Source organism: Lethenteron reissneri, chromosome 40 (assembly GCF_015708825.2).
Source record: "Lethenteron reissneri isolate LAM-NWPU_2019-01 chromosome 40, ASM1570882v1, whole genome shotgun sequence".
NCBI classification, from domain to species: Eukaryota; Metazoa; Chordata; class Hyperoartia; order Petromyzontiformes; family Petromyzontidae; genus Lethenteron; species Lethenteron reissneri.
Window position 1 is genome coordinate 4,795,118 of NC_083818.1, and position 27,421 is coordinate 4,822,538.

The window sequence follows — 27,421 nt, forward strand, 5'->3', positions numbered from 1 at the left end:
CAAAAATCCAGCTATTAGTCTATTATTGCATCGTATATGAGACCTCCGATTAGCACGGTTGGCTACGCATGATGCGAAAGAAGTTCAACGTACATACGTACGTGGTTGTATAGGTCTAATGTTTGAACACACCGTCAAAGATTGATCTGCCAGTCTGTTGTCTAGAGACTACCAACAGTATTGTCCTCGCAATAACGGTGATAACGTGTGTTGGTCTTGTGAGTGTGAGATGATCAGAAGGTGGCAATACAGCAAAGGATTACTGAACCTATTTGTGCAGAGCTTTGAGCATGAGCCCTTTATATGCATGGAGGATTACTCCGGATTCTCTGTTTTCCTCCCACAAGTCAAAAACAGTAATGGAATCGGCCAAACAATTCAATGCATGACTATCCTGAGAGAGTTTGTGAGGCTTTTCCTGCGTAGAGAAAGGGCAATATTATAATTACAGAGGCAAATGTATATGCATAGTGACAAGTGTGTATGCCTAGGTGATGGTACAGGGGCTGCAGCGAATACAATAAAATATAACAAAATCATTTTACAGCCATATTCTTGGTTCTTTCGGTAAAGTCACGTAGAAGAGAAATAATAAAATGATAAAAATACAACATAATAAAATACAATTCTCACGACGTTTCGGCCACAACACAAGCATCCGTCCTCTGGTGAAGAACAGGTCTGTCGGAAAGACAGCGTCTGAATGAACACCACAAAGCTTGGCAGCGTATATTTAAGCTGGGTTGGAAGGGGGAAAGGGCGCCTTGACAACAGAATTTGCAACCCAGCTTAAATATACGCTCCAAGTGTGGTGGTGTTTCATTCAGACGCTGTCTCCCTGACAGACCTGGTCTTCACCTGAGGACGACTGCTTGTGTTGTGGCCGAAACGTCGTGAGAATTGTATTTTATTATGTTTCATTTTATTTATTTTATTATTTCCCTTCTACGTGACTTTACTGAAAGAACCAAGAAGATGAATCCCTGCAGTCACGAAAGCTTTAAATCATTTTACAGCCCTTTGTTAGCACGCTGCTGGATAAATGCCTCCCGATGCTGGGTTGGTCATCGGGGTTATTTGACTGTACCTCACCAAATTGGTTGGCGTGGGTTCGTGAAGTACGGAAGGGGCCCAGGACCGGTTCGAATATCACGCGCCACTAATGCTGGACATCAAAAGGAATCAAACTTCGGTCATTGGATTCTCAGCGCGGAGTGCTAACCACTGCTCCATCGACCTCCCCCCCTCCCAACCCCAAATTACAATAGATCCATTCATTAATTTTTTGCTGGGTTTGGCAATTGAGTGCTTGAGTGCCTTAATAGGGCCACTGGTGTCAGAGGGAGAATGCGAGCGCATGGATCAATGTCAGTGTGGGAAGCGTCGCGTTGCGCGCACGACACGCGCAATTACAGCGTTTTCATCTTCCGCGCGTTCGCGGGCCCGCCCCGGGACAACCGGTGTAGACGACAACGAGCCGATGGAGGGATAATCCTGACGGTGAAAAGTCAGAAGGGATTTTCTCGCTCAAATGAGCATTGAAGGCATCGGTGATCACCTCCCGTGTACAGCCCTGAGCGGTGGAGGATTCACATTCCCCTGGCGGGTGCGAGTCTCGTCGTGAGAAAAGGGCACCATTGACTTACAGTGTGGGAAAAAACGTCGTTGATCCCCTGCTGATTTTGTACGTTTGCCCACTGACAAAAATGTTTATAGTCTATAATTTTAATGGTAGGTTTATTTGAACAGTGAGATGAGGAGCACTCCCTTTAAGAGTGTGCTCCTAATCTCAGCTCGTTAACTGTATAAAAGACACCTGGGAGCCAGAAATCTTTCTGATTGAGAGGGGGTCAAATACTTATTTCCCTCATTAAAATGCAAATCAACTTATAACATTTTTGACATGCGTTTTTCTGGATTTTGTTGTTGTTATTCTGTCTCTCACTGTTCAAATAAACCTACCATTAACATTATAGACTGATCATTTCTTTGTCAGTGGGCAAACGTACAAAATCAGCAGGGGATCAAATACTTTTTTCCCTCACTGTACCTCACAGAGTAGTACTCTCAACTAAAAACTAATCTATGTTTTTATTTTACCAAGACCCACTAAGCTGTATAGCTCTTTTTCAGAAGAGACCTAAGCCACAAATGATAGCTGAATTAAGTGGCTTATCACGTGGACACTTAGAGCAGCAGCCAAATACGCTGAAGAGCATGTCGATTCTGAATGTGGAGGGGAAATCCGGAGGACCCGGAGCAATATCCACGCGACCACAGGGAGAGAGACAAGCAAACTCCAAATATACAGCAGGCATCAGGGTCAAGACTGAATCCACAACCTCCTGTATACCAGGCAGGGTAGTTAACATTTCACCACAGTGGTGCCCCTTTAAATATCTCTAAATGTAATTCAGTAGGGGTTGTTAAAAAAATATAAGCACTTTGATGAAAGTCAAGAGTAATTGTCTTTTTGTATTAAAAGTTGCTGGGGTGGCTCATGGGGCTCAGACAATGTCAAAACGCCGAGGCGGCAATGCTGAGATCTCGATTCAAATGAAGAGTTTCAGCCGCCCGTGATTATTACACTGGCCAACACACTTTTTCTGGCACAAGGTATTCAAACGGGTTTAAGGTAATTTTGGGGTGCTGATTCCAAATCTGGCGTCAGTTTTTTTTTTGTCTATCACATCAGGTTTTTGAGATGTCAAATATTGCATTTTCAATAAAAACTGCGGAATAAAATTATTAAATAAATGTGGATATCTACATAAAATGATATTACAAACACACTATCCTAAAAATACAGCACCATATTTTAACACTAAAGCAGTCACTGACTCGCAACAACTTGCAATCATAAGTGACAGAGTTAATTTCGGGTAAAATCAATGAAAATGGGGTATGCCGATAGCATAAAATGAGATGTGATAGAGCAAATCTGAGATCAGATTTGGAATCAGCACCCTGAAATTAGTCTAAAACAGCTGCAAAAGTCCAGGCCAGAAAAAAATGTTTTTTTTTTTGTTGACCAGTGTTAAATAACTCTTTGCTGTCCCCCCCCCCCGCCTTAATTAAACTGGGTTCCCAAGTGTAGTGAGCGAGGTCTCTGCCCGGTTACCAATTACTGCACGAAAACATATCATATTAAATAAAGATTGTCAATGAAATTTATTTTAGCTCTGAGAACTAATCATTTTGAGTTGATTGGCATGAGTGCCGATTAGATTTGTAACTATTTTTTTCTCCCCCCCCCCCCCACCCCCAAAGTTATTTGTGCCCATTCCATTTGGATCTTTAACCCTTTTGCGCTAAGAGAACGACCCTGCAGAAACAGTTATCACAGAGCTACCACTGAAATCCCATCAAGTGACCTTTGGTCCGCACAAGTAGAGGGCAGCACTTTCCCATCCGCTTTGTCACTGGCAGCAATGTATATCGCACTATCGCATGACAGTCAAACTAATATATATTTCTTTTTTATTCTCAGAGCTGGAATTTATCCAAAAGCAAGTAATGGTTTTCTTTGTGCAGTCACTGGCGATGGAGCTGACAACATCAAGTCGCCTCACTTGAGAAGCGAAAAAGTGCCGTCCTATGCTCAAAACAGAATACAGTGATCCCTCATTTATCGCGGTTAATGGGGACCGGAACCCCTCGCGATAGGTGAAAATCCGCGAAGTAGGATTGGCCCCCTAGGAATTTCCGTATATGTGTGTGTGGGTACCAGAATGTTTAAAATATGTACATTTATACTTTATATATTTTACTTAGATCTATTTAATTATAAAACCTTAATATTATACATTCACTCTCTCTCTCTCATACGATACGTATTATGGTGTTCTACACTCACCAATGACAGTAGTATCTTGAGACTTGACTCCAGTAATGACGACGATGACAATGACAATGACGACGATGACAGACCTGTGCAGTTCGATGAATGTGATGATGAATGATGATGATGATGGTGTGACTGCACAGGTATAATGAGGCCTTTAAATCAGTTTGAAAAATCCGCGATGCACTGAGGCCGCGAAACTTGAACCGCGAAGTGGCGAGGGATTACTGTAGTTTGATTTTGTGTGACCAGGTGAGAACTCAAGCCAGCAGGATACAGGGACTGCTCTGCTGATGAACATTCGACTTACAAACCTTCAGAGATATGGACAAGCCTGTCTGTTTAACACGTAGGCTTCCGCGACCAATATTATTCATAATGAAGTTTTTTGGGTTGGATCGCGTTATTTATAAATGTGTCGTAACCCTCCACCACCCGACACGGCCAATCAGCAAAAAAGTGTCACGTTCACAAAAGACAAACAGTTCACTGCTTTAGCCCACCGGTGTGTTGAAGAGTGAATCCACAACATTTACAATTTTTGAGTAGTACGACGTTTCGCTGGTAATTGCATCCAGCATCATCGGGCAATTCGCCAGAATGGTGAGGCTCTGCTCTGTCTCCCGGTCTTAAATAGAGCAGCAGCAGGGTGACGTCGTCATGGATGCAATTACCAGCGAAACGTCGTACTCAAATATTGTAAATGTTGTAGATTCACTCTTCAACACACCGGTGGTCTAAAGTAGTGAACTATTTTGTCTTTTGTCAACGTGACACTCTTTTGCTGATTGGCCGTGTCGGGTGGTGGAGGGTTACGACACATTTATAAATAACGCGATCTAACCCAAAAAACTTTATTATGAAGCCTGTCTGTATTTCCAGTTGCCTGTTCGGACTGAGGGTCGTAAGTTCAACTGCCGCGCAATAGATGGCGGTGGTTGTTCGGTGTCATTACCCAGCATTCCCTGCCTTGTGCCGCCGCCATTGTCTGTTGTTGTGTTGTCGCTGTGCGATTCCCTACGATATTCTCTGTGCTTTTCGCGAACATGATCAACCCCCATCATGTCTCAGAAGCGTAATAGTGGTGGAAGTGTTGAGGTGGTAGTAAGAAGGGGTGCATTATTATGATGGAAACTAAGGCGCTGTGAGTGGTGAGACGTTTATAAACATTCCGCGTGCCTTTTGTGATAAATTGTTCGACAATTTTAAAGGATCAGGAGCGAATTATGCAAAACATGTGAAAGGTTCTGTGCCAATGCAGTCCACGTTTGTTAGTAAGAAAAGAAGCATAGTGATTGAAGAGATGGAGAAACTGTTCAGAGAGTGTGGCTGGAGGACCAGCATCAGCGTTGTATGCCTATAAGCCTTGTTTCAATTTCGGAGAAGGCCTTGATCCCAAACAACATGTTTGGAATCGACAGGAGTAAAGTTGCACTTACGATCAAATTGATTTACGAACAGACCTCTGGTACCTAACTCGTTTGGAAGAAGAGGAGTCCCTGTAGTCTCATTTGCAAGTGGCTTGGGACATGAGTTTGCCATTAGGGGGCAATAATTGCGATGTAGAATTACAACTGAGAAATTTGTGGGCAATTTTTACGAGTTGTAAGTTGGCATTTGATGCCAGCCCTCTCTTGCGAATGACGTAATTGGAACTTTAACGGCCACTGTGAAGCAGATGGCACGTAGTATTATCGTTGTTATGCCGACAGTAACAATCATATTACACCCGAAGAGAATTAATAATGAAATAAATCAAAGGCAGAAATTGCACAATCCTATCACGGAGCTCTCCTATGACCGGATCACTCAGAATGGGCCCGATCTCATCCGATCTGGGAGGTGTAAAGGCCCTCATTCAGCAGTGGAGTAGAGGTCGCAACCGGGTACCCGCTACCCGTACCGGCCGGGTACGGGTACCCGTTTGCGACCCTGGTGCGGCCGGGTACGGGTACGGGTAGGCCGTGAGTCACTAGTGAGTCACCGTTTGTCACTCATTTCCCAACGTCTTGTCTCTTCTCACAATTCAAGTTCATAGAATCAACCCACCCGCGCCTGCAACATTGCTTCATCCCAGAGGTCGCAATCGGGTACCCGATACCCGTACCCTACCCGATGCCCGGCCGGGTACGGGTAGCCGGCTATCAGGTAGGGTACGGGTATCGGGTACCCGTTTGCGACCCTGGTGCGGCCGGGTACGGGTACAGGTAAGGAATCAAAACCCGTTTGCGACCTCTGGTGTGGAGTGACACGTTCTCTGCACATATATCACAAGCATCAGCCTCCTCGTGGAAAAAAAAAATCACAACCGATGACTCAAAAAGGCAGTGTGAATCATTTTATACCCCCCTCCCCCAGCCCCAGAGCGCATGATAATTATTATAGGGAAGAGTCATCATCCCACAACCGGGACTTGAACACGCAAACCTTCCCATTGCAGGGTTAGCGGAATCGCCAGTGCAAGCCTTGGTCGGACGCGATTGGCGCTCACGTGACCCGATTGCCCTGCATCCGCGAACAGAAGGCCGTGATTTTATTAATCGGGTTGAGTTAACGAGCTTGATCATTGACGCAGACCCAAGCTGCCGCGTGAGCCGTCTGCCGCCCCGTCACCCGCCCCCACTACCGCTCCACGTCCTATTCACATCACAGAGCACTCAATGGTTGAGCACCTCCACATACTGTGGAGATTGAAGTACGACAACAACAACAACAACAGGTTGCTAGAGGCTACGGCAGCAGTAAAAAAATCCACTGTTGTACTGTGTTTCGATGGCTCCCCGCTTTCACCAACCCACACGGTTGATAGAGGTGAAGTATTGGTTTAAAACAAACCCCGTGTGGCATGACATGGCCCTCATCCAGCAGCGGATTGGCAAAGGGATCAGTTTCTTTGTAGGCACAATCACCACCGACATCCAAAGAACATGTGGCGCCAATAACTTTATCCAACCCTTTGCCAATCGACTGCTGGATGAGGGGCCTTCCATGCCGTGCAGATTATGGAGGGGTTATTTTGCCCATACCTCACCATACTGGTGAGTGGGTAAGTGGAGACCATACCAGTGAGTGGAGTTGGTGAAGCAGCATGGGTGTACGGAAGTGGTTAAGATATCACTCGCTATTTTAATAGCTCTCCGTTCAAAACGATGGTCTCAGGTTTTTGGTTCAATAGACATTATGTCACTTTGGGGTAAAGGTGCGTTTGCCTGCGCTGCATTTCAAGAACATTTGCTCCGTCTAATGTGAATCGTACAATCCTTGAATTTAACGGAGACGCCCCCCCCCCCCCCCCCCCCCCCCAAAATCGTGACCTTTCTTCGGATCGCGGCACAGTGAGAATTCTTTCAGATGCCCAGGAAGCAATACTCACCGAGACGACGCACTTCATATCGTTCTCAGGGCTTCGGATAATTTCCGTGCAGAAAAGAGTGGAGAGATTCTAGGGTTATTGTGGTATTAAAAACAGAAATTATGATCCTTGTTTAGGCAGTAAAGCCTCACCGAGTCTCATGAATCTCTTTCAGGAGGGGCCTGCAAATGTTTTGCCCTAGGGGGCAATGATTGCAAAGTATATTCCAAGTTAGTAATACGCGGGTACATTTTCTAATCTGGACCACAAAGCCGGCACAAAACGGCCTACTCTTGTGAATGATATCACGGGATCTTTAACATCTACTGGATAATACACCTGCAATATTAACCAGGGTGGTTGCTGGGTTTGAACCATGAACCTCTGCAACAAGCAGCAAACGTGCTACTGCTAGGCGATGTCATAACCCAGGCCATTACGATAATAAGCTACATCATCAGATGCATAACCCAAGAATCGTAAAATACTTCTTCTTGGTTCTTTCGGTAAAGTCACGTAGAAGGGAAATAATAAAATAATAAAAATAAAACATAATAAAATAATTCTCACGACGTTTCGGCCACAACCCAAGCAGCCGTCCTCAGGTGAAGAACAGGTCTGTCGTAAAGACAGCGTCATTCAGACGCTGTCTTTACGACAGACGGCTGCTTGCGTTGTGGCCGAAACGTCGTGAGAATTATTTTATTATGTTTTATTTTTATTATTTTATTATTTCCCTTCTACGTGACTTTACCGAAAGAACCAAGAAGATGAATCCCTGCAGTCACGAAAGCTTTAAATCGAAACGTAAAATACTTTTTTTTTTATATATGATCACATCCTGATTATCATTGATATTTTTTTCTTTAAAGATTTATTTTATGACAAATTAAAGTTGTAAATAAGTAAAGGGTGCCGCGGTGGCGAGATGTTAACTACCTCGCCTGGTATACAGAAGGTTGTGGGTTCGGTCCTGACACTGACGGCTGCTGTATATGTGGAGTTTGGATATTCTCTCCTGTAGTCGCATAGACATTTCTCTGGGTCCTACGGTTATTCCCTCCACATTTATAAATATGCCTTGAATAGTATATTGCTGCTATAAATTTCCACATAAGCTACTTCGTTGGGCTATCATTTGTGGCCAAGTCGTTTCTGAAAAAGAGCTATTCAGCTCAGTGCGCCTTACCTGGAAAAAAATATATATTAACCATTCAATTACTGCTTTGCTATGGATTTTTCAGGGTGAATTGATGGCATGCCAATTGTATGACGTCGTCATTTTCGTAGAATAGTTCACTGGATTTTTTTTTCTTCATGTAACCGACAGTATATGCGTTGCGAGTGCTATTGATTGTAATGTTACTCTTACAATATTAAAACACGAAAAGTGGACTATGTGGAGTGAACTGCGATTGAAGCTTTTTTTAAATCCTTTATATTAAGTTCACTTGCTTGCTTGCGCGCTTACGACCGTGCAAATCTTTCGGTCGTTTTTTAACCCACTTCCCGTGATCCAATCGCGCTGACATTTTCCACACAGACTCGTTGTGCGTGACAATTTATTTTCGTGAATTTTTTTTTCCTAAAAAGTTTACACTTTTTAGGAAAAAATAAATTATATTTAATTACCAATTACTTAATGGTGGCAGGCAATCATCTGACCCATAGGTGGCAGCCATCTCAAGCCAGAGGACGAGAGGACTCTAGCCACCACGCATATAAAAGATTTATAGTGAAAAACTTTGTTTTTACGGGTTAATTTTTTACTATTCACGCGCTTTCAGATGCGCTTCTGCGGCCATCTGGAACGTTCTTCCTTTCGATATTAGCAAACGACTGGCAGCTACGCACTTTTAAATTTAGACTGAAAACTAATTTCTTTAGAACTGCTCTTGTACTCTTAGGTTTTTTCGGTAAAGTCACGTAGGTAAAAAATTGTAATTAATAAAAGTAAAATAAAACAAATTAAAAAATTCACGACGTTTCGGAAGCAACACAAGCCTCCGTCTTCAGAATTAACTGCTCTTGTGTTAAGTTTGTTGTCCTTTCCCCACACCTCCAATTAGCACGGCTGGCTATGTATGGTGTAAAATAAGTTTAACGTACATACATTTGTACTCGTAGTAAAAAAAAGCACAAGAAATACAAAACACAATTACAAAGTTATAGGACAGCTGATATTGAGATAGTCGTCATATCGTGAAATCAAAAGATCGTATTGCGGAAAATTACATTGAGGCCACCTTAGAAGATGATCTGCGACACTGGGTCGGTGCGCAGGCGGCGTGAGACACGCGCAGGCGAAGGAGACGACGACCTTCATGACGTCGCTGTTTCAGCGCCGGTCGTGCGCCACGGCTCGGCTCACAGGCTTGGCTCTCGGCTCAAGTGAGCCGGCTCCAAGCCACCGCGTGCTCAACTTGAGCCGGCTCTCGAACACGGTCCGAGCCGTGCTCTGGATTCCCGCGAGGCTGAGTCTGAGCCCCGGTAGCCACACGGATAAGCCGCTCACGCACGCCGCCTTTGAACGCAGCTGAGGAGCGTTAGATGCCGAGCCGAGCCGAGCCATGCCCAGGAATCAGTGTATTTTAGTAATAGGTTTTTACCCTTTCAACTGGTACAAAAACTGACACCTTTATACAAGGCATCATGTTTGCAATAACCACAACACAAGCAGTCAAAATGCAAACAAAAAGAAACAACTCTGATGATGATAATGATATGCCTTTTGGCGTCATCTGGTCCAACACCAATGGAGACTAGGCTCTAAGAAAAGCTGTCTCGGGTGTGGACCAATCAACTTCAAGGACAATGCATATCATTATCATCATCAGAGTTGTTTCTTTTTGTTTGCATTTTGACTGCTTGTGTTGTGGTTATTGCAAACATGATGCCCTGTATAAAGGTGTCAGTTTTTGTACCAGTTGAAATGGTAAAAACCTATTACTATATTTTGCCACTGGTAAAGGAGATGTCTCATAGTGTAAATCAGTGTATTTATTTATACCGGAGGAATCCATTGAGCTATAACGCTCTTTTTCACTCGTGTCCATCAGGGGCAGGTCAGGACGTTACAACAACAAACAATACAAAAACACACGATAGGAGTGCAAAATATAGCAAAAGTAAACAAATCACTTAAAATGTATATACAAATAAAACTAAACTAACATTTTCTTACCACATAAGGCCCACTGAGCTATCAGATTATTTTTCGGAAGCGACCTGGCTTTCAGAAGCGACCCAAGCATAGGGCTCTAAGAGACCACTGGGAAATGTTAGGACTGAAAGCAATTAAAGAGCTCTTGAGTGCGTGGGCTGGCTAATTGGAGCTCTGCTGGATGCTGACGAGAAAAAAAATGACTTAACAATCAACATTGTCCTTCAAAAGTGATATCATTAAGCCAGATGTGGCCCGCGTTTGCCGGCCAAATAATTAACCTCCTCCAATGGCAGCTTTGTATTCGGGAGTTTGCACAATGCCCTTCAGAGATACATCGGCCAATCACCGAGTGCAACGGCCCTCCGGCAATAGAGCCTTGAGACTCGGCTAAGAGTTTCAGGATAAATCCTGGGTCCTGGTACAGTATGATGAAACGGCTTTTATACGCGCCGATATGGGGTGCGAGGGGGAGTGGGGAGAAACTGTTATTGGCAATTATCTGCACAGAAAAGCGAGAAAGTAGACAGAAGTGGCACCAACAATTACCCTTTGACAATCCCAATGCTGGATGAAGGCCTCCCCTCTGCCGTCAGTCAAGGATGAGATTGGAATTTGACTATACTTCTCCATGATGGTTAGGGTGTGGTTGATAATGCTGGGGGCGGCGGGCGGGCAGAGGGGGTAAGCCCAAGAAAATGTTGTTGAATACATTTTTCCCACAATCAGGGTACTGGCATTTGGGAGCACGCGGCAAAACGCTTTCAATTCCACGCGACCGAACAGATGCCAAGAGTCTGGAGAAGAGACGCCGCCAGGCCCTCTGGCTTACATCCTTGAAGGATCTGTCTTACAACAGCCGCTCATGCTGTGGCGACTTGGGAGAAGTTTACCACATGCCTGTCTCGCCAAATTAGCTTACGAAGCTGCCCTGTGCCGAGCTGATTACTCATAATAAACGTTTTTGGGTTTAGATCGCGTTATTTATAAATGTGTCGTAACCCTCCACCACCCGACACGGCCAATCAGCAAAAAAAGTGTCACGTTGACAAAAGACAAATAGTTCACTGCTTTAGCCCACCGGTGTGTTGAAGCGTGAAACCACAACATTTACAATTTTTGAGTACGACGTTTCGTTGGTAATTGCATCCAGCATCATCGGGCAATTCGCCAGAATGGTGAGGCTCTGCTCTGACTCCCGGTCTTAAATAGAGCAGCAGCAGGGTGATGTGTCGGGTGGTGGACACATTTATAAATAACGCGATGTAACCCAAAAACGCTGATTATGAATAATATTGGTCGCGAAAGCCTACGTGTTAAACCGAGTTGATTACGTTCAAAAGCATACGTCTGTGACCGGGCTAAGTTAAACTAAAAACGAAACTATTTTTTATTTTATTTTACCAGATAAAACTCACTGCGCTGTTTCGCTCTTTTTCAGAAGCAACCTGGCCACAAATGATAGCTCAACGAAGTGCCCGATCATTAGCGTGGAAATTTATTGCAGTGGATCGATCGTGACTGATGATGACGGTGAAAATAATGGAAATTCAATCACGCGGCACACGCATGAGATCCGGCGCTTTGTCGAGGAGGGTTGGTGGATAACGTAGGGTTCTAAAGCTCCCAAATCTGGTTGGTTGCATAAGTGGTCGGTAGACGGCAGGGCAGCGAGTGGATCCTTGAATCTACGCGTACGGACCTTTGAGTGTTCTTTTGTATTCGTTGTATCTGCTTTGCTATTTGCATTTCATTTCCTAAGTCAGGGCTCCCTTGAAAAGTATGTTTCGTCTCAACGGACTCTCAACTAGGTTGTAAATAACGATTACGCGCTTATCCCCCTTGGCGCATGTGGGTTTTTTTCTAGGTGTTCTACTATCCACATTCAAAGTAGTCATTGATCCTTATGGCGGTACCCCCGGGGTACCAAATAATACAATTAAATATTTTATTTTTGGGACACAATTTTTTTTACAAGGGGTGTAAACTTAACTCCGCGACTGGGGTACCAATCAATCCGAAATTGGTGCCACTCCGCGATGTCGAAACGCAGCGAGGACGTTTGCGCTGAAACCCTGAACGCTCTCGGTATGCACCGTAGCGGTGCATCGTAGTGTACAGCTCGTTGAGATGAGTCGATCGCCACATCGCCGACCATCAACAGACTAAAAAAAAATGTACCCGTAAAAACAAAGTTTTTCACTATAAATCCTTTATATGCGTGGCGGCTAGAGTCCTCTCGTCCTCTGGCTTGAGATGGCTGCCACCTATGGGTCAGATGATTGCCTGCCACCATTAAGCAATTGGTAATTAAATATAATTTTTTTTTCCCTAAAAAGTGTAAAATTTTGGAAAAAAGATTTCACGAAAATAAATTGTCACGCACAACGAGTCTGTGTGCAAAATGTCAGCTCGATTGGATCACGGGAAGTGGGTTAAAAAACTACCGAAAGATTTGCACGGTCGTAAGCGCGCAAGCAAGCAAGCAAGTGAACTTAATATAAAGGATTTAATGACTGCATCACGGGCATTATGCGAGAGCCGGGGTATCGCCATAAGGTTGAATACTCCAAACGTCCCAATGCAGAATCGGAGAGAGAGAACCTTGAGACTCAATGAAGCATCCTTTGATACATTTCTATCATTTATGCGATTGGCCACACCAGTTTAATACAGCTTCTATTCAGCTGAGAGTACACGGAGCAAAATGAGCATCCCTTGAACGAGGTGCCTGGGATGTTTCGATTTAAAGCTTTCGTGACTGCAGGGATTCATCTTCTTGGTTCTTTCGGTAAAGTCACGTAGAAGGGAGATAATAAAATAAAACATAATAAAATAATACAATTCTCACGACCCATCTTCTTGGTTCTTTCGGTAAAGTCACGTACAATGGAAATAATAAAAATAAAACATAATAAAATAATTCTCACGACGTTTCGGCCACAACGCAAGCAGCCGTCCTCAGGTGAAGAACAGGTCTGTCAGATGCTGTCTTTCTGACAGACGTTGTCTTTCTGACAGACCTGTTCTTCACCTGAGGACGGCTGCTTGCGTTGTGGCCGAAACGTCGTGAGAATTATTTTATTATGTTTTATGTTTATTATTTTATTATTTCCATTCTACGTGACTTTACCGAAAGAACCAAGAAGATGAATCCCTGCAGTCACGAAAGCTTTAAATCGAAATTCTCACGACGTTTGTCTTTCTGACAGACCTGCTCTTCACCTGAGGACGGCTGCTTGCGTTGTGGCCGAAACGTCGTGAGAATTGTATTATTTTATTGTTTCATATACATATTATTTTATTATCTCCCTTCTACGTGACTTTACCGAAAGAACCAAGAAGAAGAAGAAGAGGTGCCTGGGGTTAAAACGTAGAATGTTAACACAGCGCTGGCTCAGCACAACTTAACACGTCCATTACGAGCCCCCCCGAGACGTCCAACCGCCTCGTTACCAAAGACCGCGATAGAGGAAATGTCTTCGCATCGAGCACAGATCGTAAACATTTCGCCACTGCCCTCATTAACAACGGCCTTCTGAGAGAAAATTATATCGTCAAGGGGCAATGTCCCTCTCCTTCATAGCATATTGTTGCGGGCAACTTTTTGGCTGCGCTGCATGCACACGCGCAGTCATTGTTTGTCCATCCACTGCTGGATGAGGGCCTCCCGGTGACTTTGCGGGTTGTGGAGGCGATCTTCTTGGTTCTTTCGGTAAAGTCATCACGTAGAAGGGAAGTAATAAAATAATAAAAATAAAACATAATAAAATAATTCTCACGACGTTTCGGCCACAACGCAAGCAGCCGTCTGTCGTAAAGACAGCGTCTGAATGACGCTGTCTTTAAGACATACCTGTTCTTCACCTGAGGACGGCTGCTTGGGTTGTGGCCGAAACGTCGTGAGAATTATTTTATTATGTTTTATATTTTTATTATTTTATTACTTCCCTTCTACGTGACTTTACCGAAAGAACCAAGAAGATGAATCCCTGCAGTCACGAAAGCTTTAAATCGAAATTGTGGAGGCGATTTGACCATACTTCCATCACCACGCTGGCCGCCGTGGTTTGTTGGAGGTCAGGAAAATAGGAGCATAGTACAGTCCAAGAATGGATGCTGCTGCACTGTCGTCAGATCACAACGACGGAGCCCTGCAGTTGCAGCCTCTAACGCCCGTTTCGTTATGCACGTTCGTAAACCCGATCAAGCGCTGTCCAGGCTTAATTCTGCTTAGCTTGATAATTGTTTTTTTACCCTTCTATCTGGCAACGAAACTGACACCTTTTTTTACAAGGAGTTATGTGTGCATAGACCACAAGACCTGCAGCCATAATGCAAACAAAAAACATAACTCTGATAATGTATGTGCACTGTCCTTGAAGTTGATTGGTCCACACCCGAGACAGCTTTCCTTAGAGCCTAGTCTCACATGGTGTTGGACCAGATGACGCCAAAAGGTGTCAGTTTTGTTGCCAGATAGAAGGGTAAAAAAACAATTATCATATTTTTTACTGGCAAATGAGATTCCAATGGTGTAAATCTGCTTATAGCTTCTTAGTTTGAATCAGGTCCGGCGCCGTTGCGAGTTACTTGGTCATATTGACGTATAATTTATTGTACAATCATTTGTTATAATTGATCCACTGATGGACTTTACAGGGTGAGAATCCGTTGGCACTTTTAAGTCTCTTTTTCAAGGTTCGCTTTGGTCAATAAATAATGTAATATAGGCCTAATTCACAAGGACTAAACAAATAAAGTTAAATGAAAATGTCACAACAAGCTCACGGGATTTTGATGAAAATGTAATATTCTTTAACATAGGGGGAAATTTTGCATAAAGCAAAATTAATAAAAATGTATAAAAAACATTATTGATAATGCGGTATTAATGAATGTGTTAAAAAAGTAGATGTTTTAAACGCTTTCCAATAAAGGTTTAAAGCATTTATGCATAATCTCTGTCCAGTGGTCTGTCCGTCGTGGGGAGGCATGCTAACTCTCGTAACAGATGATCCAAGATGAAGGAAACTGGAACACAAACTCGAGTTGCTTTGAAGGACTTAACCCATTGAAAATAGGCCAAGTTAATCAAAAGGGCTGTCCAAACACCCCTGACACATTAAACCAGAGCAAAGACGACCAGTTCAACATATGTAGACGCATTTTGCACTGACAGCCACCACACACTGCGTGGATTGCACGCCGCACGTGAGAATTGAAAATTATCGTTTCTCGCGCGCACCAAAATTCGATGCGTGCGTCGTAACCGTGAAAACCTTTTTTAATCGATGTGTGAACAGTAAGCTCCCTAGCTCTCAGATGATTGTTTCTCCCTCAATTATACGGCGGCGTTTCTGGCTGCTGTCGACGACGACGACGACGTATCTTCGCAGCCAAACGGCACGCGGCCACAACCCAAACAAGTATAACCCGTAAAAACAAAGTTTTTCACTATAAATCCTTTATATGTGTGGCGGCTAGAGTCCTCTCGTCCTCTGGCTTGAGATGGCTGCCACCTATGGGTCAGATGATTGTCTGCCAGTATTAAGCAATTGGTAATTAAATATAATATTTTTGTCCTAAAAAGTGTAAAATTTTGGAAAAAAGATTTCACAAACATTAATTGTCACGCACAACGAGTCTGTGTGGAAAATGTCAGCTCGATTGGATCACGGGAAGTGGGTTAAAAAACGACCGAAAGATTTGCACGGTCATAAGCAAGCAAGCAAGCGCACAAGTGAACTTAATATAAAGGATTTAAAAATACTTCGGAGAGCTGTATGGCACAACCGCGAATACCTACGCAGCAGCGAGCTCTTTCTTGGCCGTGAAAGAAGACAGCGAAATGGGGACGGGGGGGGGACGTTAGGCGGTACACGTTTTGGCGTGCGCCACTCGGTTATTTGCGCGCTCCAGTTTAACCGCGGTCGGAGGGAGGGAGGGAAGGAGGGAGAAAACTCTGCATGTGTCAGCGTAACGGCGACGCGAGCCGTGCTGAGCACACACGGAGACTCGGCGGAAAATAAATCACGTGGCGGCCAACAAACCGCAACGACGAGCTGGCCGATGCGGCCGGGGAGAGGGGGGCGGTGGGTCTCCGGTGGCCGACGCCAATCAGCGGCGGCACGCGGTTGGATTCGCCTCGCTTAGGAGCGCCGTGCCGTGCGCGGCCGTGTCCTTGCATCGCAGGAACAACCTTCGTGCGAGGGTTACCCGTTTAAATGTGTTCCGGAACACAAGGTGATGTGGTCACATCGGCTAAGTCTTGACATAGATGACAAAAAATGGCCCTCATCAGGGCCGCTCCACTGGAGATATTGCACAGGGAATGTGTCTCTATTATGTACAAGGCGCGCCAACCATTCGTCGTATGCTACGATTGAGATAGATCCCGATGCGAAAGATCGTGCGTGCGTGTCGCAGTGTGAACGATCGACTCGTCAACGTCATGCTTTCATAAGAGAGCGAGGTGGAGTGGTGGTGCAGCGGTGGGCACACCGCGCCGCCAACATGGCAAGCCGAGTTCCACTCCTAGCCACGGCAAACCCCAGTGGTGGGTGATTATCAGAAACCTGTCCTCCGCAAAGCCCCCCTCCTTCAGCAACACACATTGTCCAGCGGGGTGAAGAGCTCCCATAGACCACGTGGCACGGGGAGGCCTATATTCAGCAGGAGATTGACAAAGAACGGTACGTTATTATTTTATTCTTTGAGGGGTGACATTCCTGTGTTATTTTCCTTTCATACCCTTTTTTGGGTCGATGTTTCCACCATTACTTTCAGTACACTTGATATGAATGAAAACATTTAATAAAAACGGTTTTCTTATTTTGTCCTGAAAAATATTCCCATCGCGCAATTGGCATTATATCTAAAGATAGATCATCCACTATGAGACCTCCTTTACCAGTGGCAAAATATAGTAGTAGGTTTTTACCCTTTCAACTGGTACAAAAACTGACACCTTTATACAAGGCATCATGTATAAAGGTGTCAGTTCAAGGACAGTGCATATCATTATCATTATCAGAGTTGTTTCTTTTTGTTTGCATTTTGACTGCTTGTGTTGTGGTTATTGCAAACATGATGCCTTGTATAAAGGTGTCAGTTTTTGTACCAGTTGAAAGGGTAAAAACCTACTACTATAGATCATCCAATTTGGATAATATTGAAGAGCAGTGCGCCACCAAGTGTTAAGAAAATGGCGGCAGAAGAAATTGTGCACACGACTTTTGAAAATGCCTTCATGTGGCCTCTTTTATCCTTTACGTACCAGGGTTCACACTTTCCCATATATCCACAGGAGGTTTTTGGGTTGGATTGCGTGAATATAAATGCGTCGTTAAAGCCGCCAAAAATATGCAGAAAGCACACATCCTCCGTGTGAATATGCAAAACTATCAGCATTTCAACGAGGTGCATTGTGGTCCTCTCGTCTCAGGTAAAGATCATAATAAATTTAAGCACATGTGACTGAGTGATAGGCACCGGTAATGCAGTGACAGACAGCTGTGAACTGGTTTTGTCATCAGCACGGTATATTTTTCTCGTCATTTACAGATTTGAACATGTATTATCCCCATAAGTTTTTTTCCGGTTAGATCGCGTAAATATGAATGTGTCGTTAAACCCGTCACCACCCGACACAGCCAATTAGTAAGGTTCGTCACGTAAAAAAAACATGCCAATTCGTTACTAGTACAGCACACCGGTGTGTTGGAGAGTAAACCCACAACATTTAAAATTTGAGTGCGACGTTTCGCCAGTAATTACAACTAGCATCATCAGGCGACAGCCAGAGTTGTCACCTGAGTTGATGATGCTAGTTATAATTACTGGCGAAACGTCGTACTCAAATTGTAAATGTTGTGGGTTTACTCTCAAACACACCGGTGTGCTGTACTAGTAACGAATTGGCATGTTTCGTTTACATGACAAACCTTAATAATTGGCTGGGTTGGGTGGTGGCGGGTTTATCGACACATTTATATTTACGCAATCTAATCCAAAAAAAAAAACCTATGGATTGAGAATCGGTTTTCCTCTTTTTTTCTGGCAACAAAACAGGTGCTAAGATGTTAAAACACCAAACTGAAACCTTTTACAGGAAATCATGTCTGCATGAACCACAATACTTGTGGTCAGAATGCAAAACAAAAAACATACTCTGATAATATATGCATTGTCTTTGAAACTGATTGGTCCACACCAGAGACAGCTTTCTTTCAAGCCTAGTCTCAAACGGTGTTAGACCAGAGGACGCCAAAAGGCCTTTTGGCGTTCACGCCTATCAGAGTAAATTTTTTTGCATTCTGACTAAAAGTATTGTGGTTAATGCAGACATGATTCCCTGTAAAAGGTTTCAGTTTGGTGTTTGAACATCTTAACACAGCTGTTTTGTTGCCAGAAAAAAAGGGGAAAACCTATTTTCATATTATGGCACTGGCAAAGGAGGTCCCATGATCTAATTATGGATTGCTACACCTGAGAACCCAATGTCATCACAGGCAGCTGAAACCCGGATTCGAACCGAGGTTGTTCGTAGTACTAGCTCAGCGCTCTGACCTCCGAGCTACGTGGCTGCCTCAAGAAGAAATTACTTAAAGACATAATGCAAATCGTATGCTAATGGTATAGGGAATGAAGAAGAAAAAGGTAGACAAAATGCACGGAGATAAAACAAAATTGATTCTCGGATTTAATTGCGATGCCCAATTGTGATAACGCACCAATGAATAGCCGGGATGAGTAATTATTCATATGCTTCGTGAAGATTTCGAAAAAACACCCTCACTGCAGAGGTCGCAACCGGGTACCCGATACCCGTACCCTACCCGATACCCGGCTACCCGTACCCGGCCGGGTACGGGTACGGGTAGCCGTTTACGACCCTGGTGCGGCCAGGTACGGGTACGGGTAGGCCGTGAGTCACTGGTGAGTAACCGTTTGTCACTCATTTTGGGTAGGGTACGGGTAGGGAACGGGTACCCGTACCCGGCCGGGTACGGGTACCCATTTGCGACCCTGGTGCGGCCGGGTACGGGTAAGGAATCAAAACCCGTTTGCGACCTCTGCCCCACTGCCTCCGTCATTTAAAATCTGCTTTCTAAGATGTTGTCTAGACCTTTGGCCGACGACTCCTTTCCCCACCGCGTTTATCTGCCTCTCAGCAGCATTCTCTCCAGTGCCTGCTTGCGACAGCTTGGCCTTTTGGAACTCACCTGACTTCATCTAATAAATGAACTTGAACTTGATCCCCCCGTCATTCGAACCTCAGTTAAGCCGACTCGATTCACGAAGCTTGTCCGGTCTCACTTAAAACTTTCCTGGAATTAAAACGAAACTCCAGGGCACCACCTTGGCAGTGGTGTACAAAACACAGATTGAAACAAACAAAAAAAACACCACACCACCACGTAACACGGTGGGTGCTCTCTACGCCAAAACAAAAATCCTTGCCACCTTAAAATAGATACGAAGTAGTAGGTTAAAATTTCTGACGATGACCTTTCTTCAGACAGAAGGCAAAAAATACGAACGTATTATTGGACATCACACTGCTCGGAATTTTACCTTATACTGCTACAGTTTTGCTTATATATTTCATTTCGCTGTCGTTTTGTACTGCTCCTAAAGACGAGTGTTTTTCAGGGTTTTTTTTTTACCACGTTGTTCAGCGTGACGTCCGACGTTCCGCATCACACCCTGGGAGTTTCTTCGTGCTGAATAAGCACCCAGCTTATACATTGAACAGCGTGACGAACAACACTTGGCAGAACCCGAAAACACCATTGGGAGGCCGGCATGTCATATGTATAGTACTACAACATATCACATTTTACATTTTCAGTTTACAGTAAAAAAAACATTTGTCCAGTTTAATTTAAAATAAAAACAATTGTAATGCGGATAATCCTGACCCTAAATGCTGTTTTTGACCTGGTTAACAGTGTGTAGTACTCTACGGATATGTCTACATTGCTCCTATGTCTCTGGTCTTCCCTGAAAAATAGATTTAAAAAAACATATCTCTTTACTTTACAGGGTGGTATCTTCAAAACACTGGTGATGATGATGGTGGTGGTAATTGTGGTGGTGGTAATTGTGGTGGTGATGGTATTGATGATGGTGCTGGTGGCGGTATTTGCACCGCCACATCCTTCGTACACCTCCCCTGGCATCACAAAGAAGAAATATGGTGATCTATCGGCTTAACTCGTGCTAATCCCCTGCCCAACCGCCCGCGACGCCACACGGCAGAGGTCGCAAACGGGTTTTGATTCCTTACCCGTACCCGGCCGCACCAGGGTCGCTAATGGGTACCCGTACCCGTACCCGGCCGGGTACGGGTACCCGTTCCCTACCCGAAATGAGTGACAAACAGTTACTCACCAGTGACTCACGGCCTACCCGTACCCGGCCGCACCAGGGTCGCAAACGGCTACCCGTACCCGGCCAGGTGCGGGTAGCCGGGTATCGGGTAGGGTACGGGTATCGGGTACCCGGTTGCGACCTCTGGGATGAAGCCATGTTGCAGGCGCGGGTGGGTTGATTCTAGGAACTTGAATTGTGAGAAGAGACAAAACGTTGGGAAATGAGTGACAAACGGTTACTCACCAGTGACTCACGGCCTACCCGTACCCGTACCCGGCCGCACCAGGGTCGCAAACGGCTACCCGTACCCGGCCGGGTACGGGTAGCCGGGTATCGGGTAGGGTACGGGTATCGGGTACCCGGTTGCGACCTCTGGTAGGGTGACGGATTCGAACGAGGCATCACGGAAGTGCTGGCACAGTGGTCTGACATGGCCACGATGGGCCCCCTGAGTCACACAGTCCACCTCCTGTCAACAGCGCTGCAACTCTATCGGACTAATCATCTCTGATGAACGAGCGTTTAATTGTGGCGCAAAAAAAAAGGTAATGCTCGGGTGGCTCCTCCGCTCGTGAAAGGAGACCGAATAGATTGCGGCAGGGTTACCGATATATATATTAAAAAAGCCTCTCTCTTTAAGTTTATCGCACCATCCAGAATTATTGGTCAATTTCGTCGTGGATAATCATCACAGTTCTCACATTAGGAACAATCGTTTAGGAAACTGCGATTTGAGATTAAACAAATTGCTGTCCTAAGTTACAAGCATATTTGTTCGGCTGTTATCATTAGGTTAGAATAAAAATAACGTCTCATTTTTCATTATAAATGAGTGATTTTTTCGTGCAATTTCAATATGGGAGGAAACTGGTAGTATCTGGCTTGAGCCCACACAATACGAGGGTTTAACATTCAACGCTCTGCACAGACACACGGGAAAAAATCCATTGCTGTTCTTGCATCCCCTCGTCACTTCATATTTGAAGCCTATACACTTGGCAATCCGTTGCAGTATCATATCCAAGTGCACGGCTAAACCATGTTAAACAATGCTTATCGCAACGTTTCCAATGTTAATACAATATTCACGTCTCCCTTCTAGAAATACAACTTCGACAAAAACAAAGACCCACAATGGGACTCTCACGTGGTAAAATGAAGGATAAAAAATCCACTGGTAGATTAAACACATTCCTGCGGAGGGAGCTGGCAGGAACGTTGGGTTGCTCGGTCAATGGCCAGGGTCAACGGCGGCGTGGTGTATTCCGCAAATATGCCCGACTGTGAGGGCGGGCACAAGCCGGCGTGAGTAGGTTAAACATTGAGTTTTATAAGGGCACCACTGGGTGACCAGCCCCTCAACCACCCAGCCCCACCCCTCCCACCCCGCACACAGCCCCACCCTCCCCACCCAGCCCCTCCCCACCCATCCCCTCCCCACCCTCCCCACCCAGCCCCTCCCCACCCAGCCCCTCCCCACCCAGCCCTTCCCCACCCTCCCCACCCAGCCCCTCCCCTCCCCACCCAGCCCCTGTCTGCACGACGGATGGACGGACACAATAATCCCCTGTGGGCTGGTGTAACCAGGAGGTTCCTACCAGTATAATCATGGGTAACTTTTGTCTCTTAAGAGCAGGTAATCAAGCCTGCCATTTTGAACGGAAATGAATGTCAATGGACACTTATTTAGTTAAAATAAAACAGCAAATGATCGAATGCCGAAAATCCAGTGCTTACTATTGTCCCCTGGCAAGAACAGTTACCAATGCCAGAGGTATTGAATCCTCCTGAGTTTTCCAAATCCAATTTGTGTTCTGTCGACATTGACAGGTCTGAGGCATACGTCAAGCGGTCTTCACTCTCCTATTCAATATCCGTTCTCTCTTCTCGTGTGCTTATATTGTCCTTCCTTCAGATTATACACAGGTCAACAAAAAAAAACATTTTTTTCTGGCCTGGACTTTTGCAGCTGTTTTAGACTAATTTCAGGGTGCTGATTCCAAATCTGATCTCAGATTTGATCTATCACATCTCATTTTATGCTATCGGCATACCCCATTTTCATTGATTTTACCCGAAATTAACTCTGTCACTTATGATTGCAAGTTGTTGTGAGTCAGTGACTGCTTTAGTGTTAAAATATGGTGCTGTATTTTTAGGATAGTGTGTTTATAATATCATTTTATGTAGATATCCACATTTATTTAATATTTTTCTTCTGCAGTTTTTATTGAAAATGCAATATTTAATATCTCAAAAACCTGATGTGATAGACAAAAAACTAATACCAGATTTGGAATCAGCACCCCTAAATTTACCTTACAACCGTTAGAATACCTTATGCCAGAAAAAGTGTGTTGACCAGTGTTATCTAACATCTTCCTGCCTCGTGTTTTTGTCGCTCCCCTTCACCCACCCGCATTGAACACTGCGGTGAAGTATGGTCAATCAACATCTACGACTCCCCACGGCGTCTGGGTGTCCCTCACCGAGGAGTGGATTGATACAAGTCCGTGCATTATAATTGTATTATTAGAACGTTACGTGTACATATTTGCTAAACGAATATCACGGACAACAAAGTTCGCCAAACAAACAGAGATCTCTTGTCGGTGAGGACACAAATGGAATGAAAACACAGCGAGGTGGTGTACCGAGGGCAGTTATTGGACGCATACCGACATCAAAATGACGAAATAAAAACAAATATGGATGAGAGCAGGTTGGAGCACTTTTGGAAAGTTGAACTAATTGCAACCCGCCGATGCGTCCGAAGAGGAGAGTTTTTATTCAGTGCGTTATCACCTGCGATGACATACGGATCAGAAACACGGGACACTGATTGGACAAGAGGGTGGAACAAAAGCTGAAATGTGTGCAAAGCATGGGATAGGTGCGTGCGTAGGATTGCAATGGAAGCAGCAAAGATGAACGTGGATGATTCTAGATTTGAACCTTTCGTGACTGCAAGGATTCATATTCCTAGGTTTTTTTTCGGTAAAGTCACGTAGGTAAAACACACACTATTGTTATGTAGGCCAGGCTTAGTCATAAAACCGTACCTCTCCATACCAAAGGCTCAGCCTCTTAAGCCTCACCTTACCATATTAATAAAAAGTGTGCCGTACTTGGCCCTTCCCCTCTCCAACCATTATATAAACGGAGTGATAGCTCTTGTAATCTCTCATTTACTTGATACAGCTGTCGTGGCTGTGACGGTTCCACCTGAAGACGGAAGCTTGTGTTGCCTCCGAAACGTCGTGATTTTTATTTTACTTTTATGAATTTTAATGTTTTATCTACGTGACTTTACCGAAAAAAAAAACCTAAGAATATGAACGTGGATGAGTTGGTTGTCATTCACCCGCACCTCCGATTAGCGTGGTTGGCTACGTACGGTGCGAAAGAAGTTCAACATACACACAGCGTGAACTGGTTAAAGGCGTATTGTTGACTGTGAAAGACAGCGTTTGACGGGATATGTCACGAGAAGACATTCTGATGGCAAGGCGGATGGGAATAACAACTAAGTGGTGGCCAAGGCAAAACAAAAGATCCACAGGAGGATATCTACTTCAGAAATTAGATTGGCTGGTGTGCAGGTGGATACGAAAAATGACACCGTACAAAGTGGTAGTAATAACACATTCCTGCGGAGGGAGCTGGTAGGAACGTTGGGTTGCTCGGTCAATGGCCTGCAGGGTCAACGGCGGCGTGGTGTATTCCGCAAATATGCCCGACTGTGAGGGCGGGCACAAGCCGGCGTGAGTAGGTTAAACGTTGAGTTTTATAAGGGCACCACGGGGTGACCAGCCCCTCCCCCCACCCAGCCCACCCCTCCCACACCCCACCTAGCCCCACCCTCCCCACCCAGCCCCACCCTACCCACCTTCCCCACCCAGCCCCACCCTCCCCACCCAGCCCCTCCCCACCCTCCCCACCCCACCCTCCCCACCCAGCCCCTCCCTACCCTCCCCTCCCAGCCCCACCCTCCCCACCCAGCCCCTCCCCACCCTCCCCACCCAGCCCCTCCCTACCCTCCCCTCCCAGCCCCACCCTCCCCACCCAGCCCCTCCCCACCCAGCCCCACCCTCCCCACCCAGCCCCTCCCTCCCCACCCAGCCCCTCCCTCCCCACCCAGCCCCTCCCTGCACGACAGACGGACGGACACAATAATCCTCTGTGGGCTGGTGTAACCAGGAGGTTCCTACCAGTATTAATATGGAATGTTCAATTGTTGCATAGCGCCCTTCATGCACATTGCATCTCACGGCTGCTGAGACTCCGCAGAGGAGCGGGGCAGGTCAGCTGCCAGGCGGCGAGCCGGAGATACCAACGATTGCCCAAGTTTTCCGGTCCTCTTTATATTAAGATGTTTTCAGCCAGTTTATGAATGATATCCAATAAACGCAAGTTACTTGAAAATAAAAAAATCACATTTTGGGAAATTACCTCTTTTAAGATCGACTAATTAATCGATTAATCGTCATATGAACTGCGAATTATTCGTAAAATGACTGCTGATTTCCAACTACGGGGTTACTTGTATGGTTCCCTTATCAAATGACGATAAAGAATCACAAATAACAACCCCCGAGGTAAATAAAGGACTTCGATATAAAAAAAAGATTCACAAACGATTAAGCATCACCTTGAATAGTGTCACTCTTTGTCCTTTATAAGTTAAAAGGCCCCACGACTCACTCGCTAAATGACGAGATTAAAGGATATTAACCATTTACTAGATTAATCGATTGATCGATTACCAAGTGACTGTGAGTTTACACGTCATAGGCATCTCGCTCTTGAGAAACATCACACAGAATGGATCACAACGAAGTCTCACCTGGTTTAAGGTGCATCTTTCAATAAATCGATAGTATACGCTGTAATCGATTACTCTCTTATCATCAAACGAGCGGCTATGAGTTAGCAAGTTACCAACGCCTCTCCCTCATTAGAAAAAAACACACGGCACAACGGAGTTTCAACCCGGTTGCAAGTTGGGCGCATCAAGCAATTGATTAATGATCGATTAACTCGCGTATCGATTACCGTCAGTTCATAAGTCATCTCACATCATAATAAAACACACACACACAATCCAAACTAGAGTTGTATCGGGTTTAAGACGCGTCACGAAATTAATCGAACGATCATGCCGTTGTCATCAATAATCGATGAATACATTATCGATTACCTGAGCAAGCTATGCGCTTCCATGCTTCGGTTTTGATTGCTCGAGCAAATGACAGCGACACGCAGAGGCGTTTGAGGCATACCTTGTGAAATGAAAAAAAATATTTTAAAAATATCAAGAGTACAAATGTGCAAAGGGCCCACTTTGTTCTACATTAATTCGTAGAAAGTGGTCCGAGAAAAAAATTGCCGTTTAATTAAAAAATTTTTTTAAGTGCGTAGCTGCTTAGACGTAGTATAGGCCGAAGTGTAGCTCTCCCCCCCCCCCGTTTACATTTCCCACACGCATGGGCGACCCCGCGCCTGTGCGAGGCAGCCGATTGGTCGCCGTCGATCACGCGGCTCCGCGTGCGCGCCCGTTGCTAAGAGGGTCGACCAATCAGAATCGGCCAAAGTGCAGCCTATGCTTGTGTTGTCTGAGAAATGTAATTGAAATGTTGCGCATTTTTGTAAATAAAAAAAAAGACGCCGTTAATTAATGTTGTCGTCAAACTGCTAATTATTATTGTTATTATTTCAGTCGTCTACTGATTAATATTGAAATTATGTGTTGGAAATGCTTCCCACCCTCCCACCCTCCAAAAAAAACCCAACAACCCATACATATGATGAACTAATTGTAAACACGACCTCGATAACATCAAAGTCACACAATCAGGTACAGCTGCTGTACTTTAACATAATTTTAATTATTACCCACGCAAAAAAATAACACAATTTGGTGACGCATTATTAAATAGATGGCTGGTAACACGGCGAGGCAGGCGTTAGAATAGCCACTAGCGGCCTCTAGTGGTTGGCGAGAGAGGCCATGTGAATATGGAATCTGAATATACATTTAATTTTTTTACTGGAGAAATCCAAAGAGCTATAAAGCTCTCCCCCCCCCCTCCACAGATGTCCAGTAGGGGCAATGGGTCAGAACGTTACAACAAGGAATACAACAACAACAAACCACGAGAGTGAAAAGTATAATAAACTTTTTATATTCTTGGTTCTTTCGGTAAAGTCACGTAGAAGGGAAACAATAAAATTTAAAAAAATTAACCCGTAAAAACAAAAATTTTCACTATAAATCCTTTATATGCGTGGCATCGGTTTTATTTTATTATTCATTTCTGTTTTTCTTGAGTAAGAGTTTCATTTTTATCGCATTGGTATTTTAAATTAAATATGATTTTTTTTTTCCTAAAAAGTGGAAAATTTTGGAAAAAAATTTTCAAGAAAATAAATTGTCACGCACAACGAGTCTGTGTGCAAAATGTCAGCTCGACTGGATCACGAGAAGTGGGTTAAAAAACGACCGAAAGATTTGCACGGTCCTAAGCAAGCAAGCGAACTTAATATAAAGGATTTAAAAAACAAATTAACCCGTAAAAACAAAGTTTTTCACTATAAATCCTTTATATGCGTGGCGGCTAGAGTCCTCTCGTCCTCTGGCTTGAGATGGCTGCCACCTATGGGTCAGATGATTGCCTGCCAC

The 27,421-nt window shown here is 44.6% G+C and overlaps 1 protein-coding gene across 3 annotated transcripts in view; it reads right to left on the reverse strand.

The window, feature by feature from the left end:
* Nucleotides 1-26,192, reverse strand: part of SSU72 (SSU72 homolog, RNA polymerase II CTD phosphatase) — a 54,509-nt gene extending 28,317 nt beyond the window's left edge. For all 3 annotated transcript variants that reach the window (XM_061568097.1, XM_061568099.1, XM_061568098.1), the window contains exon 1: nt 25,940-26,192. In XM_061568097.1, the coding sequence (XP_061424081.1) occupies nt 25,940-26,019 (80 nt within the window). In that variant the 5' untranslated portion in view covers nt 26,020-26,192. The remainder of the gene's footprint in view (nt 1-25,939) is intronic.
* Nucleotides 26,193-27,421: the final 1,229 nt, after the last annotated feature.